The sequence below is a fragment of the Aythya fuligula genome, chromosome 4, assembly GCF_009819795.1.
Source record: "Aythya fuligula isolate bAytFul2 chromosome 4, bAytFul2.pri, whole genome shotgun sequence".
NCBI classification, from domain to species: Eukaryota; Metazoa; Chordata; class Aves; order Anseriformes; family Anatidae; genus Aythya; species Aythya fuligula.
Genome location: NC_045562.1, coordinates 42,489,756 through 42,504,513, shown reverse-complemented (window position 1 = coordinate 42,504,513; position 14,758 = coordinate 42,489,756). Strand labels below are relative to the sequence as shown.

The window sequence follows — 14,758 nt, the reverse complement described above, 5'->3', positions numbered from 1 at the left end:
GGTGAGAAAATTTTAAGAGAAGACATTCAAATAGGAAGAGAAAAGTCCTAACTCTCTAGGTAATCACTTGCACATGTACCACTATGACTGCAAAGGTTGCTGAAAACTTGTTTAAAATATTCTTCCTGAAAAGATTCACTCTTTTGACCAATGCATGTTACGTTGAATAAACTGACACTTTACAAGGCACCGTAAAGTTCTTCTTTCTCACTATTTCTAGGACAAGTAACACAAAGACCAGAACAGTGTAAACTTGTTCAGCTCTTCTAACGCCAAGGCTTTCCATTTTAGGCCATGAATGTGTAGCAGGGCCTGGAGCAGCCGTGCAAAGCAAAGGAAAAAAACCAACAGCGCCTTTCAAGAAAGGTCTGTCCCATCTTCTGCTGAATAAAGAAAATTAAAATAAGGTAAAAATCAATGGAGCATTGAGATGGGGGTTTTATACTGTTTCAGGGCCTTTGCACAGTGTGAAAGGCAATCAGCTGACTTAATTCTTCCTAAAACTCATTTCCCATTGCAACAACTTAAATTTAACAGGAAGCCTATACAACCACACCAGGCTAGAATGCTCCCTGACAGGTCTTTGGAATCATGAAAAATTCTCACTTAGAGCTTTAGTAAGCATTTTTTCCCTGCTTTATATATTAACAAAAGCTCCATTAAAAAGCAATCAAGGCATTTGAGGGCGAGGTGGTGTCACCAAGATCCTCATGTCTGTGGACAGCGGCTGCAGCAGAACAAGCTGGCGGTGCTGCTGTCAACAGCCACCTCCTGGTCCCTTGCCACAGCGCTGAAAACTTCAATTGCCAGGAAAGCATCTCGTCTCTAACACCTCATCTCCCTTAAATCTGAAATAGGAAGATAAACACCAGCTACCACAGCCGCTTTGGAGAGCAGGGGATCAGGGCAGGTGAGGAACACTGGAGTACAGGAAGGGCCATAAATAAATAAAGAGAAATCCTTGATCAAAGCTGATGTACTACATTGCAAGTATTTTTAGCCTAACAGTAAGAGTTCACAATCACTGCCCCAAAATTTTAGAAAGGAGATAATGGTACCCAACGTTGTCATCTAATTTCTCCAGTACAAACCCAAGAATCCCATATAAACACCTAAATACTAAAGCAGCTTGTCATTAAACCCTGCATTCATAAAGCAGTCTTATCTAAAAAGGTCGGACTTGCAATTATCTTTTATATTTCTATATTGCATTTTTGTCTAAAGACATTTCTTAACTCCTGTTCTTCAGAGCAAGGCAGTCGTGTTTAGAGCAGAGGCAAGATTGAGGCTCTTAGACAGAATTTGCTCTAAATTAGTAAGATTTCTTTGTAATAGACTTTTAAATGTAAACAGGCTCTTATTCACCAGATTAATCCACTTCCATGATTTTAAAAGACTGCCTAAAGCTAGACAGAGAGTCTGCTATTCTGTTTATAGACACCTAATTTCACCCCATTTTTAGTCATTAGAGATTGAGAGGGCTTAACACTTCTGAAATGAGGGCCTTAATAGCTGTTAGAAGTTGCATCTTCACTTAGCAACAAACAAAAAAATCCAGAAATAGTCTCACTTTGGTCTGCTTGTTTTGCTTTTAAGACACTACACTGGAAACAATGTAGACCCGCATCCTGTTTATTTACCAGACAAGGATATCACAGCCACCTGAACTGGAAGGTTCTTTTCCAAACCATGACAGTATGATCAAGTGCTACAGTTCAACCTCAGTGTTTGTTTACCCAGCCTTAGTAGACAGGAAAAATATAAAAGGAGACTGGATTTCTTGTTTATACGATGAACATCATCCAGTAAAACCTTAAGCACCACAGAAAGTTAAGTCACTTTGCAGCAGTAAAGAAGGTCAGTTTAACTAACAACCCAGGAAAGTTTCACACCACCAGCAAAACCAGTAGAAGCTCTATTGCTAGAGACAATCCTTGTCCTTTCTGAATTTTCCTTCATAGTGACCCAAAGGAATAAGCTACTGATAAGACACATGCTTGTGAATACCACGCTCAAGATGGCAGGCTCTTTTAAGGAATCTACAGATACACATGCTTATATACACCATCACTAGTACCCTCAGAGAAATGCAACTCTCAATGACATACTGAAAAGACTCTGGTTTGTTAGGGAGCACTACATAGTATGTATTTTGCTTCATTTTAGCTGACAAACCTTCTAAGGGGTAGGATGGACCCTCTTGATGAGTTTCTGATCCACTCAATACTTTTATTTTTGTGTAAGTAGTGATAAAGTCTTGGCAAATCCATCCACATTGTGAGAAGTAACACCAGGAGTTAATGGACATTTTCCTACTGCATATTTTTAGACAAAGATAAAACTGGTGTGCTGGATCAGACCCAGAGATCCATTAGTCCAGTTTCCTCTTTGTCAGAGGACAGTACTGGAAGCTTTACAGAGGGTCCTGAAAGGTCTGTTTCAGGTCTGTGAAGACAACTGTGAAGACCTTTATGGCACACGAAGGCCACTGACTTCATCCTACCTGTATCCAAGCTGTCATCCGCTCTTAAGGCAATTACTTCAAAGTCTTTCCAAAACCCCAGTTACAACTGAGGATATCATTATACAAATGTAAATAAATTCACTATTAATAGTAAATTTCGTTTAAAAAGAAAACATTTATTTATGTCAGCTATAAGGACAAACTTCATTTTTTTCCACAGTGGGCGTGAAAGCTCTGAGAGTAATTCATAGAGATAACAAGCCAAGAGACAAACCATCTATATTGTAGACTCTTTGGAAGCAAAACCTAAATAGAAAACAGTACTGCTTTTTATTTGGGTTTTACTTTGGGTAGGGTTTTCTTGTTTGTTTTTACCTTTTAAATGCTTCAGCAGGGTTCCTCTCACATTCCCCCGGTTGTAAGAGACTTTGAATGGCAGGATCTCTTAGTTTGTCCTCATATCCCTGGATCAGTCCACTGCGGCAGATTTGTGCAACTAAACCTCTAATGAACCCTCCAACACAGAGCGTGTCAGAATCTTGGGCCCTGCAGAAATGGAAGGCTAGAGCTTGACGATGTAAGCCTCTTTGCAGGTTTGCAGGTGAGCTTGGCCACAGTAACTCAGTACAGAGGGCTGTCTTCCCGCTACCAGGCCCTCCTACCAACAATACACCCCAGGCAGCTCCTTTCCCAGAGACAACACCGGTATTATTCCCAGAATTTGCTACAAGAGATGGTTTGTTGGCAGCACTACTGCTGCAGTTAGCTTTCTCCTGGAGGCAGTGCTGAAGCTTGTGGAAAACCCACTCCCTACAGTAAAACTGCTTTCCCTGCAGCAAGCTGGTTTGAGCCATTTTATAAAGCTTCTTCTCTTGGATTTGTCATAAGCAGCAGTACACCTTCAACACCTTAGCACAAGGAGAAACGCGTTCATCTTGCACAGAAAGGTCTTCTGCACAGAACTTGACAGAGGTTAAGGTAATCAGTTAACCTTCCTCGTGAAACTAAACAGCCTCTTCCTGGAAAGGGTGTCACTCCATTTGGGTGCTTTATTATGATTAGCATAACACAATCACAGTTCAGCTGACATCATGAAGCAGCGTCTGATACCAGCGCTCAACAATACTTCTCCTATGGCTCAAAAGTCCACACAGCTCCATGACTACATCTGTAGTTTATGCAGTTGTGTATGTTCCCAGTGTATGGGGGAGACAATACATCTGGAAAAACTGAGGCAAAGCCAGCTTTTCAGTATACACTAAGTGCCTTTCAACTCTAGGCATTAATCTCTCTGGATGTAAATCCAGAAAAAGCTGTCCATAATAAAGCGTTCCTTCTGGGAATTTTATAAAGAAAGTGATTTTTCTTCAGAGTACTATGTACACATCCCAAACACGCGGATATGTGCTATTTACTGAGAAACGGTCAGTTTGGACAGAGAACTTTGCAGGCAGACTTCGTACATCTGGGCAAGTGTCTGAGAAGTGCTTCGGATTATGGTTTCTTATGCGGTACAGATGACAGGAAAAGAAGCGCATTTACAACTTCTTATTTCAGCACGTTCATTCGTAAGCGTCTCCGTCGGGAACCGGGATTCTTACTGAACCTGTTCTCAGGTATCTCAATCGCAAGATGTCAGGAGAGACAACATCATCCCCTAGAGCCCTGAAATAAAGAAGACAGCACTTTTAACCCTACGTGCAAGCCGTAATTCGGTCAATCGCAAAGCAGACAACAAAGAGTAAAGTCAATAGCTATTACTCCTCCTATTAAATTAATCCAAAAAAAGCTCTTTTAAAGAGCATCGTTGAAGGGTGCGACTAGCCACGTAGGATCTCAACCTCAGAAACAATAGATATGACAGCAGCCTCCCGGATCCCGGGAGCCCCGCCGAGCCCACCCCTTTCTCTCTGGCGGGTCCCCCCCAGCCCGGTTTCGCCACCCAGCCCAGCCCTCCCCGTGCCCGACCCCCCTGCAGCTGGCCCCGGCTCGGGCTGTGCGTGGGGGGGGCTCCTCCACACGCCAGCGCTGCCCACGGCTCTTCGCCTCGCCTCGCACCCGTCTTTGTTCCGTGCTCGCCGGCAGCGGGACACGGGGCACACCCGGGGGCCGGGGCTCTCCCTCACCTCCACCCCGGGGCTCTGCCCGCTCCCTCCCCACCGCCCCGTCCCCCCCAGCCCCGGGGGCACCACCCCGGGCACGCCCCGAGCCGAGCAGCGCAGCCGGGAGCCCCCCGCGCCCGTGCCCCGCGCCCCCAAACCCCGCACAAAGCCCCCCCCCATTTCCCCGCTGTCACCCCCCGCCCTACAACCTCCGGGCTGTGCCGGAGGCGAAGGGGGGGTCCCCGCTGCCTCCCGCTCACCTCCGCCGGCGCCCCCAGCGCGCCCCTCCTCTTCCTCCGGGCCGCCGGGCTCCCGCCCCCCGGGCGCCGCTGTGCCAGGGCCGCGGCCAGCCCCGCTCCGCGGCCGCCTCAGCCCGCCCGTGCGCGCTCCGCGGCGCCTCCTTCACCCCCGCCGCCAGGCGCCGCCCCGCGGCCCGCCCCGCAGCCCGCCCCCTGCCCGCCGGCCGGCGGAGAAGTAGTGCTGGGCGGAGGGACACGGCGGCGGGGACGCTGCACCGCCCGCCCCCTCCTCCCGGGAGGGACGTGTCCGTGTGTCCCGTCCCCCGTTCCCCCCTCCCGGCGGCGGGACCCTGCCCGCGCGGCCCTGCAGGGGGCGGCAGCGCGGCTCCTGCCGCCGGGGCCTGGCGCCCTGAGGGGAGCGGCGGGGGGCGGAAAATAAATACAGGCGATGAAACGTTTCAAGTGCAAAAACGGCGAGGGGCGAGAACAATGGGGGTCGGATCACGCGAGGGACACTTCGCTTGGCGTCCCCTCAGCCGTCTCTTTGATGCAAGACCGGCTTTTTTCATTTTTTTTTTAACCAAGCGTAGACCTAACCGCTTTTATTCTTATTTTACTTCTGCCACTCCACTGCCTTTTCTCATTTTGCCCTGAAGTGGCTCATTTCAGGCAGGGTTTCAGCACACAGCCTCCCAAAATGTGTGCAGTAGCAAGCAGTTTGTTGTCCTTCACCTAAGCGAAGCCCCCCATTTTCTCCCAGATGGGCTTGGCAGCACCCTGTGCTTAGCCTGAGGCCCATGTTGCTGGCCCATTCCCATCTCATACTCTCTTCAACGTAAGAAATGCTCCCTCAGCTCACAGACCCCTCAAGGCCCACATCTCCAGTGGTTTTAGCAGGGATGAAGCCACCATAAGGTCTTTCCAGTGACCTTCCTCAGGCCCACACCCCAGCAAAAAAAAGGAGCTCCCCTCCATCTTGGCTGCCCGAGGGCAAGGGAGGAAAAGATGTTCATTAAAACGTGACCTCCTGGAGCTGACTGCATTATTTACAATACAGCACTTTCCCCTTAACTTTTCGATCAACGTCTTCATGGTTACTGAAAAGAGCCTTCGTGTTAGCACAGCTCTGTATGGTTTCATACACGGGGTAATTAAAGTGTTGTGGAGCCCACACTGTGTCCATGCGATGCCATGCACTCATGAACTGCCCTTCAAGGAGCGTCCCAGGATTCTTTGTAGGAACAAAATGAAAAATTAAATTCATTTGGTATCCTGAAGAGCTTAGAAAAACAAGTCTGCCTACTCCTGAAAACCAGTAGAACAAGTTTGAAGAACCTTTGGAAGCAGTGAATTACAAATTTGCAAAGCAATTGGGAGTGGGGGAGAAACAGAAAGAGAATCAGAAGTCAAAAAGTCTTTAAAAAAAAAAAAAAACATAAACAAACAAAAAAAAAAACTTTAGGCAAATAGCCTTCTCTAAGCTTTTTTCTTTCCTAGCAGTGCCTAATTTCCAGTGTGAAACAGTGTAGAGGCTACGACTCAGAAAACTGATGCTAATACGAGTTCCAAGAGACTTTGAACTGCAAAATTCCCCCCCTTGTTTTTCTTTTAACAAGGAAAGAATAGCAATAGATAACATTCTGAGTGATTAAATTGCAGTTCTGGTCAGTTAAGTTGGCTAGAGACAAAAGAGGTTGACAGTAACAGGGAAAAAAAAAAAAAAAAGCAAAACTCAAAACAAACAAAAGCAAGAAATAATTGCAGATTCAGCATCCTAAGAGCCAGATCTTAGGCAACACAAATATTAGACTGCTAGGTGTTCCAGGAAAAAAAAAAAATAATAATAATTTGAACAATGGTGAAAGCCAGGGGAAAATGGAGTTCCCACTTTCCTGACAACCAGGACACAAAGGAAGACCCAATTTACATGAAAAGTTGTCATCAGATTCCACAACATCTGACATGAACATAGCACAGCAGGAAGAATAATAGCATGGTTTGCTAAAATGAGATATTTAAATGTAATCAAGATTGCATTATAGATAATGACTGTAAAACACTAATCTTTCCATGCTAATGTATATATTCTACAACTGAACAGATGACGGTAATTTGATTTTAGCATGGGACAGAACTCACAATAACTGTCCGCACAAAAATAACATGTAGTGCATTTGAGCAAAAACTTCCCTTCAGAATACCAGTTATACAACTAATATGAATATAAATTAGCTGCGGGAGTGGCATAGAGAAAGAGGCAGAAAGGAGGGAATAAAAGTAGGAAAGAAATGCAGCAGGCCTAGAATGTAATTGCACCCTAATCAGTAGGAGGATTTTTAGTTTTTCTTTCAGAAGAGGACAAAATATTGCAAGATACAATGTCCTGCACACTTATTTCCAGAAGGATGCATGTCTGAACTAAAGGTGAAGGTTCATTGTGGCCTTGCGTTGACCCCTGATTTACTGTTAGGAAGCAAAAGCATATAGATACTTGGGGTGATAATAAGAAAAAAAAAAAAGATCAAATTTGTTGGAAGGGTTAAAAAAATGAGATTGCCATGAAGTAGGTGGCACAGCTCCTTAGGCTGAGAGCTTTCATCTATACACAAAAGAGTAAGACCCTAAAGTCAACCTTCAAAAGCAAGGAGGGCATTTTGTTATCAAGCCTATTTGCATAGTACCTTCTATTTATAACGTGACAGCCTACATGACATCATCCTGGTGAATTATTATAGCTAAGAGTCAGATATTACTGATACAATTTTGCAATGCTGTAGTTAATGAGACAGTCTCAGGATAAGAACCAAACCTTATTTTGTGGTTTTGTATAACTCAACTTAACATAGATAGCAAACCAACCATGATATAATTGGGTGCAACCTTGCAGACTCCAAGACTGACAGATAAGACCTAAAACAGACATAAAGAAGATGAAACATATCAAAATTTCCCATCTGAAAAAATACTTTCTCTTCTTGAAGCTTCAGTGGTCTGAGGCTGTAATAACCTTGCTGCTTAAACTGAGCTTCATTTCAGGACCTAGTCTTAAAATACAACATGAGGTTTCTGTCTTGCAGTTTTAGGCGTGATTTTATACTTATCAAATACTAGTTAACACTAAGAACATGAAAAGAAACTGTTAGTAAAAAGATTAAGTTCTATCTTTATGGAGTGTATGCCAACATTGGAAGGTCTAAGGGGTGGATTAAACAAAGCTGTGACACTTTCTAAATGACTTGCAGCATCTTTCTTCAGAATGTTAGAAAGGACTGATGATGTGCTTTTCAGTTATTTTAACAGTTAACAGTACAATGCTATTTAGATACGAAAGTTTGTTTTAAGATAACGTAGTCAACCCTGATAGGCAAAGGAACATGATCAGTTGTGATGACAAACATAGGACAAGGCTGATATTTGAAGTCATCGGAATCTGAGTAACCATATGCATGTTAAAACTTTTGTTTTGTACATGGTTTGGAGCAGCACTGTTGGTTTGTCTGCTTTCTGGTTCATGCATGACTCACACCCATTACTGGTCCCACAGTCCGGGTGCGCACACATCCCGTTCAGGCTGGTGCCAGCTCTGCAGGGCTGCAAATTCTGGAGAATCTAATAAAGTCTCTGGTAAAGCTTTCGGTAGACAGCCATTCACATCCAAAAATAAATGTTTTTTTATGGGTGGGCCCGAGGCACCATTGTCGACTTAAACACGCAGCAGTCATTTCAACTACTTTTCTGACTTTAACTTACTGGTTTTCATGCATAATTATGTATTAATTCAGCTACTTTATTTCTCTGACAGGTAAAATTAGTGAAGTTGATGGTAAATAAAGATAGAGCAGACTTAATGTAATGTGAGAAAATTAACATAAGAAACATGTTATAATTTCCCAAGCAAATAGTGGAAGCCTTATCACATGAAATGCTTAGGCAAAGACATGAGTGCGTAATTTCTATAATGCTGATGTTTAGGTCCCAGTTCAAAACCTACCTGGAGTGAGAGGTTCTTTCATCTTAGGCCTCACAGTATCATAAAATTTCTCCACAGAACAGCCTGGAAGCCCTGTGTGTGGGAGGCTTGTGTTCAACCTGACACCCACTGTCATGTCTGTAGGTCCCCTACGGCAGGGCTGCTGCTCCACTGGTGGCTTCTCAGCCTGCAGAGGTGCCTGGGGTTATTCTGTCTCTCCCACACAGAGATCTGCATGTCTCCTTATTGAACTCTGAGGCTGTTGCTGTTCTGGTTTTGAACTTCAGCAAGGTCCCTGTGGATTGAAGCTCTGCTATTTGCCATGCCAACTACTCCTCCCACATACTACAGGGATATCCACAGGCTCACTAGTGGTGTGCCCTGCATCATTATTACCCAGGCTAGCAATGCATATGCTGGAAATCATCAGCCCTCGCTATCAAGCTTGGAGCCCCTTGCTAGTCACTGGCTGCCAAATGGATGATGCCAGTCATCAACCAAGTGGGATAGGCTTGTTTTCAACTCTCCAAACAGCCTGTTCCTCCAGTCCATGCTTCCTCAGTTCCTTCATGAGAATGCTGCAGGGGACGTCAAAAGCCTTTGACATTGCAGTCACCATTTCCTGATCATCCGCAGAGCCAGTCATAATATCAGTTGTGCTGGTAAAGCACAAATAGCCTACTTACTACTTGGAAATGAAATCTGAGTGCTTCACGATGTCCTCGAATTGTGATGAAGTTGATCACATAGTTCCCTGGATCCTCCTTCTTGCCTCTTTAAAGAAGATAACTAGAAAAAATAGCATTATAGATTGAATTATGAGGGACTTTCCCTGATCACTGCAGTTTTCAACAGATAAAGGTAATAGTGTTATTTTATGTAAGAATATAGCTAAGAAGTACATTAGTTCCTTTCATTTCCTTCCTCAAGCCTTCCTCATTACCCAGTAATTTGAGTAGGAGTACTATCTATCCCATCTTTTCAAACAGGATCTCTGTGAACAAAGGATGCAAGAATGATCGAGCTGAAGTGAAATTAAACAAAAGATCCTGGACACAATAATGCAGAGTTTCAAACACTTGAATGGGAGAGGAAAGAGATGTATTCTTATTCCTTCTGAAAAGGAAATGGTTCCCACTTCCAGGCTGGCATCATTAGTTTCTAGGTTATTATAGAGCTGCTGTACTTTGAAAGGCAATTTAGATTTGATGCAGACAGGTCAGGATCCACGCTCCCTTTAAAAGGCAGGATCTGTTCTGTAGCCATCAAAAAAGGAGAGAAGGAAGCTTGCATACATGTAACCCTTGTGAAAGTACATGCATGCACAGAATACCCCAGTGATGGTGGGGGTCGCTTCATAGCTCAAGAACAGCGCCAAGACAAGCTCAAACTGCTGTGCTGCCAATGCTGCCAAGACCATACAGCAAGGTACAGCAGCAGCATTGCAGGTATAATTTTACAAATAGCTAGTACTCTGGGTATCACAGAATCATCTAGGTTAGAAGAGACCTCCAAGATCACCCAGTCCAACCTCTGACCTAACACTAACAAGTCCTCCACTAAACCATATCACTAAGCTCTACATCTAAATGTCTTTTATCTTTAGTATCTCAGTTATAACTACACGATACAATCATCCTACTAGTGCAATCGCTCATCAGTGCTACACTGTGGAAAAAAAAAGCTCCTCCAGATGGCTGTTCATAATGGAAACCCAGTTTAAAGGCTCTGAAATGCTTCTGGAGTAGCCTTTCTCTTCCTCTCTTGACATGAGAGCACCATCCTCCCAAATTAGGCATGGGGATTGCACACTAAACTTAACTGATGTGCTGGGAGACACTTTTATGCCTCTTTGGCAAAACCCCAACAGCTTTCTATGTTGCTACAGCATCTTTTTAATATCCAAATATACTCATACACAGCCATAGGAAGAAATGAATCTTCTGTTTAAATATTGATATTCAACCTCTGATCCTTACTGGGCTTGGGTTTGGCTGGTTGTCCGGACAATACATTACAATTTTTAGGCAGCTAACAAAAATACTCCAGAACTGTGACTTTGAGTCTAAGAAATGCATGTTAATGTAGTTTAATGTAGTGCTCTGTGTCTGCCCTGCCTGTGCCATTCTGACCTCAGCTGTAGTGTGCACAGGGGTAGGAACATACTCCAGCTTCCTCCTACTATAGAGTAGCATGTAACCCAATATTTGTGCAATGTGAATTCTGATGTAACATTACCATCCCATTTAATAAGTTGACAGCACAAGGTCAGTCAAAATTAATAATTAAGTATAATATTCTGGAAAACAGGTGCTGCAGTAGATAACTAGTTCTGCTGCATGAAAATACATGAGGAGCTGCAATGAATTTAAATGTCTTACATGATGGTATGAAAGTGTCTATGGAACAAAAAGAAAAATCCATGAGCAGTAAGCCATAAAACTAAATCAAGAAAGTGACCTGATGTGAGTTGGACCAGAAATATATTCATCAAAAAAAAATTTAGACTATGCATGAAAAAAGATAACCAGATGTCTAAGGATAAGAAATATGTAAATGAAGAATCAGAATTATTACAGTAACAGAAGAATTTATGCTGAAGCAAGATTTCATATGAACTTAGTAAAATTTAAGTATTTATGTGGGAAATAAGCTTTAAGCATTGGGAATTTGTGTGTAGTTTATGCTCTTACTATATGTTCCTCATGTAATCTCACTGCTTTCTTCAGTGTCTGAACACTTGCCCTGACCCGCTCTGTGATCTTGAGCAACTCGTGTAACCTTATCCGCTTCTGTTTTCCTGTCAGTGCAATAGGATAGTAAATCTTTCCTATCTCCCCTTTTATGCCTGCTGTGCCTGGCCAAACTGCAACCTAAAGCAAGATTTACCAAAATATTTTGTACTGCAAGGTAGTGTTCCTCTAACTGGCTAAGTTTGGCTGAAGTGACATTGAATCAGTGTGAGCTATGCAGACTAAACCATAAGCAATAAGTAACCAAAATACTTCTTGCTATATTGGCTATTGCAAACCTCTGCCCTGTGCTCACTGTGTGAGAAGTCATGCTGATACACTCTATAGTCAATCTAACTCATTTCTCTCAATGTAGTTTACCCTGTTGCGAGATCATTTCTTGGTATTTGTGAATTCATGCATTTTATATGCTGTTCTGCAATCCTTGTGGAGGCAAACTGCCCATTTGACAAAATCTCCCAGGTCACTAAGCACTCGCTGCTGGACTTGCTGTATTAAACCCTAAGCACTTCTGCTATTCTTTCAAATTTGTTCGTGCTCCACAGATCCTCATTTTTCTCCTGAGTGAGAAAATTACAGGATTTCGCCTGTCCTTTTAAACTTTGCCTGAATGGGGATCAGCCAGCTCCATCTGACGTGGGATGGATAATTCTGCGATTTGTTTCAATGGCTACAACTAGCTCTATCAAATAGAAGTTTATCTGTAACTCTGGAAGCTGAGCTTACCAGCATTCTGGAAAATATGGAATGTTAAGGAATAAAGTTGGACATAATTGCATAAGGCAACCTTAAAAACCTTTTCCTTATAAGCAGACTCAAGTACCAAAGCACATACAACAGCTCAATGTTCCCAGGATCAGGAGGGAAGGTGGTAAAACAGTGCTGCAGCATCCATAGCTGCACTGAAGTCTTTTTTGAAAAGTTATACCCGCTGCTTGTAGAATTATGTTTATGCTTACAACATTAATATGTTGTAATATGATAAATGATTATAATCAGCATAATTCTAAGAAAAATTTCATCCAGGCCACTACAGTGTTATAGACACTCAGTGAATGAAGTTGTTCATGACAAATTGTAATCAACAGGGCTAAAGATACAAGAGATATTGGAGCTGTTTTGCTGCATCTATGAAATCACTTGATTAGTCCTTTTCTAAAAGACTTCTGAGCACAGAAAATATATAGTAAGATTATGAATTTTTAAAGCATGTTTTGGATAAGTTTGCTTAGATTAATTACAGATTTTTGGATCCAGAAGGGGAAGCTAAAATATGTTCCTAGAAGTATGCTTTTAGACTTGGAAAATAAAACGAGAAAGATAAATTAATGTTGATTGAAAGAAGCTTTTGTATTTAGTGTGGAAATGAGTTTTAGTCTGATCATGCATCTCCTTTGATAACCATAATTTTATTCACTTTCCCTAAATAAGAAACTATTTTCCACCTTCCATTTTAATGTACTTTAAAAATCCTAAATAATTAATCTATAAAAGGAATAAAAAGTAAAAAAAAAAATCAAATTGTTTTCTTATGCAACCATTCAGAACTTTATATGCATATTGGAAGAGAAGGTTTAGTTGCTTTGACATAACTTTTCCGCTTTCTTTTCCCCACCACGACAAAAAAACAGTGTTTTATGGGCTAAATTTTACCTGCCAAACACAGAAGTTGCATGGTTTACTTATAACTTTACAAGCTGAAGGTAAGTCAGGAGAAATTCATCAGGTACCTAAAACTGAACAGAAAGCTGAAGTTAAATTGAAGTTAAAAATTGATTCAGGGCAGATACTAAATATGGTTATTAAATATTTCTGCACAAATTCACAAATAATTGTTCTACAAAGGAAAATGCCTGCAGACATGTAGATACTATCAGTTAAGATGCAGACATAGCTACAGAAAACACTACAGCATGAAACAGAAGAGGCAGAAGCAGTGCTAAGAATATTCTTCTCTTCACCTGTAAAGTGTGCAGTAAGCTACTGCAAAATCAGAGAAGCTAACCACCCCAACAGCTTCCACAAATACCCTTTTACATTAAGTGGCAAAACGTTCTCCTAAATGAAGAGTACTATCTTGCCTCCACAAGGATTGCAGAGCAGCAACTATTCTGTCCAGTAGGTAGGCCTGCGGCCTTTGTTTTGCCCAGCATAGTGCACTAGGAACATGGCAAACAGACACGACCGTGGCCCTGTGGTAGCTCTTCGCCAGCAAAGAGTGCGAGGACATTACTGAATATTTTCTATGATCTCCTACTATTCAACACCTTACCAAATAGCCGGCCTTTTCTCCATTGCATTAGCACACTGTAGAAATGCAAACTGAAGTCAAAATCCAGACCACATCTTTACAGCCCAAAAGGTTCAGTTCAGGTTGTTTCCATGAGTGCCTCATCTTCATAAAACCCTGTTAACGCTCTTAGGGAGCGGGCACAGAAATTGAAACTTCAGGAGAGATGAGGATCTGGTTTATGACCATGAAATTCTGTCCAAAAAGATTAAAGGGTATTTGGATGTGAAGCAAGGTTTGTCTTGTTTTAGCTTTCTCTCAAAAGCGGGTCTAGTCGGGAAAAAAAAAAAGACTAAAAACCAAAGATAATAGAAACAAATAGTTGATTAAAAGAAAAAACACATTAATTTGAAGATGCAGTTCTGAAAAATAACACTGGTCTATGTTGAAAGTGTCATTAAACTAAGCAGAATACAGTCTGGCCTATTCACCTCTTGTAGCTGGGTTCCTGTGACCCTGAACCTGCAGGTAAACAGAAAAAAACGGAGAAAGCATAAAGCCTATTTTGTTATAGTCATAACTAACAAGGGGCAAAAGACAAATTGCCTTTATTTTGCAGGCTCTATTGAGTCTTAGCAAGAGGAGTCCAGTACCTTTGTGCTGGTTATGACACATTAAGAGAAGGCACATAGGACCTTGAAGCTGAGGATTTAACAGAAGAAATAATGGAAGGATTTAAATGGATTAAGCGTGTGATGGGACTCAGGCAGAAGGAGGTGGAGATAACTTCAGCTATCTAGTAAACGAGAAGAGGGAGAGATGATAAATGGAGTCCTGAAACCTCCACAGATTAAATTATCTTGGTGGGAGGCAGGTGTGAATTACTGGGGAAGTGTAAGGACTAAAGGGATTTTTTTTATTTGCTGGCATAAGATAAGTTCCCATTTATGTGACATGGTCACAGTAGTGCAACTGCTTGGAGCTGTGTATACCCGTATAC

At 42.4% G+C, this 14,758-nt stretch overlaps 1 protein-coding gene across 1 annotated transcript in view; it reads right to left on the bottom strand.

The window, feature by feature from the left end:
- Positions 1-4,877, bottom strand: part of ANKRD50 (ankyrin repeat domain 50) — a 41,750-nt gene extending 36,873 nt beyond the window's left edge. The window contains exons 1-2 of the mRNA XM_032187457.1: positions 4,827-4,877; positions 2,840-4,129 (exon numbers count right to left, since the gene is read on the bottom strand). Coding sequence (XP_032043348.1) covers positions 2,840-3,318 — 479 coding nt within the window. The 5' untranslated portion in view covers positions 3,319-4,129; positions 4,827-4,877. The remainder of the gene's footprint in view (positions 1-2,839; positions 4,130-4,826) is intronic.
- Positions 4,878-14,758: the final 9,881 nt, after the last annotated feature.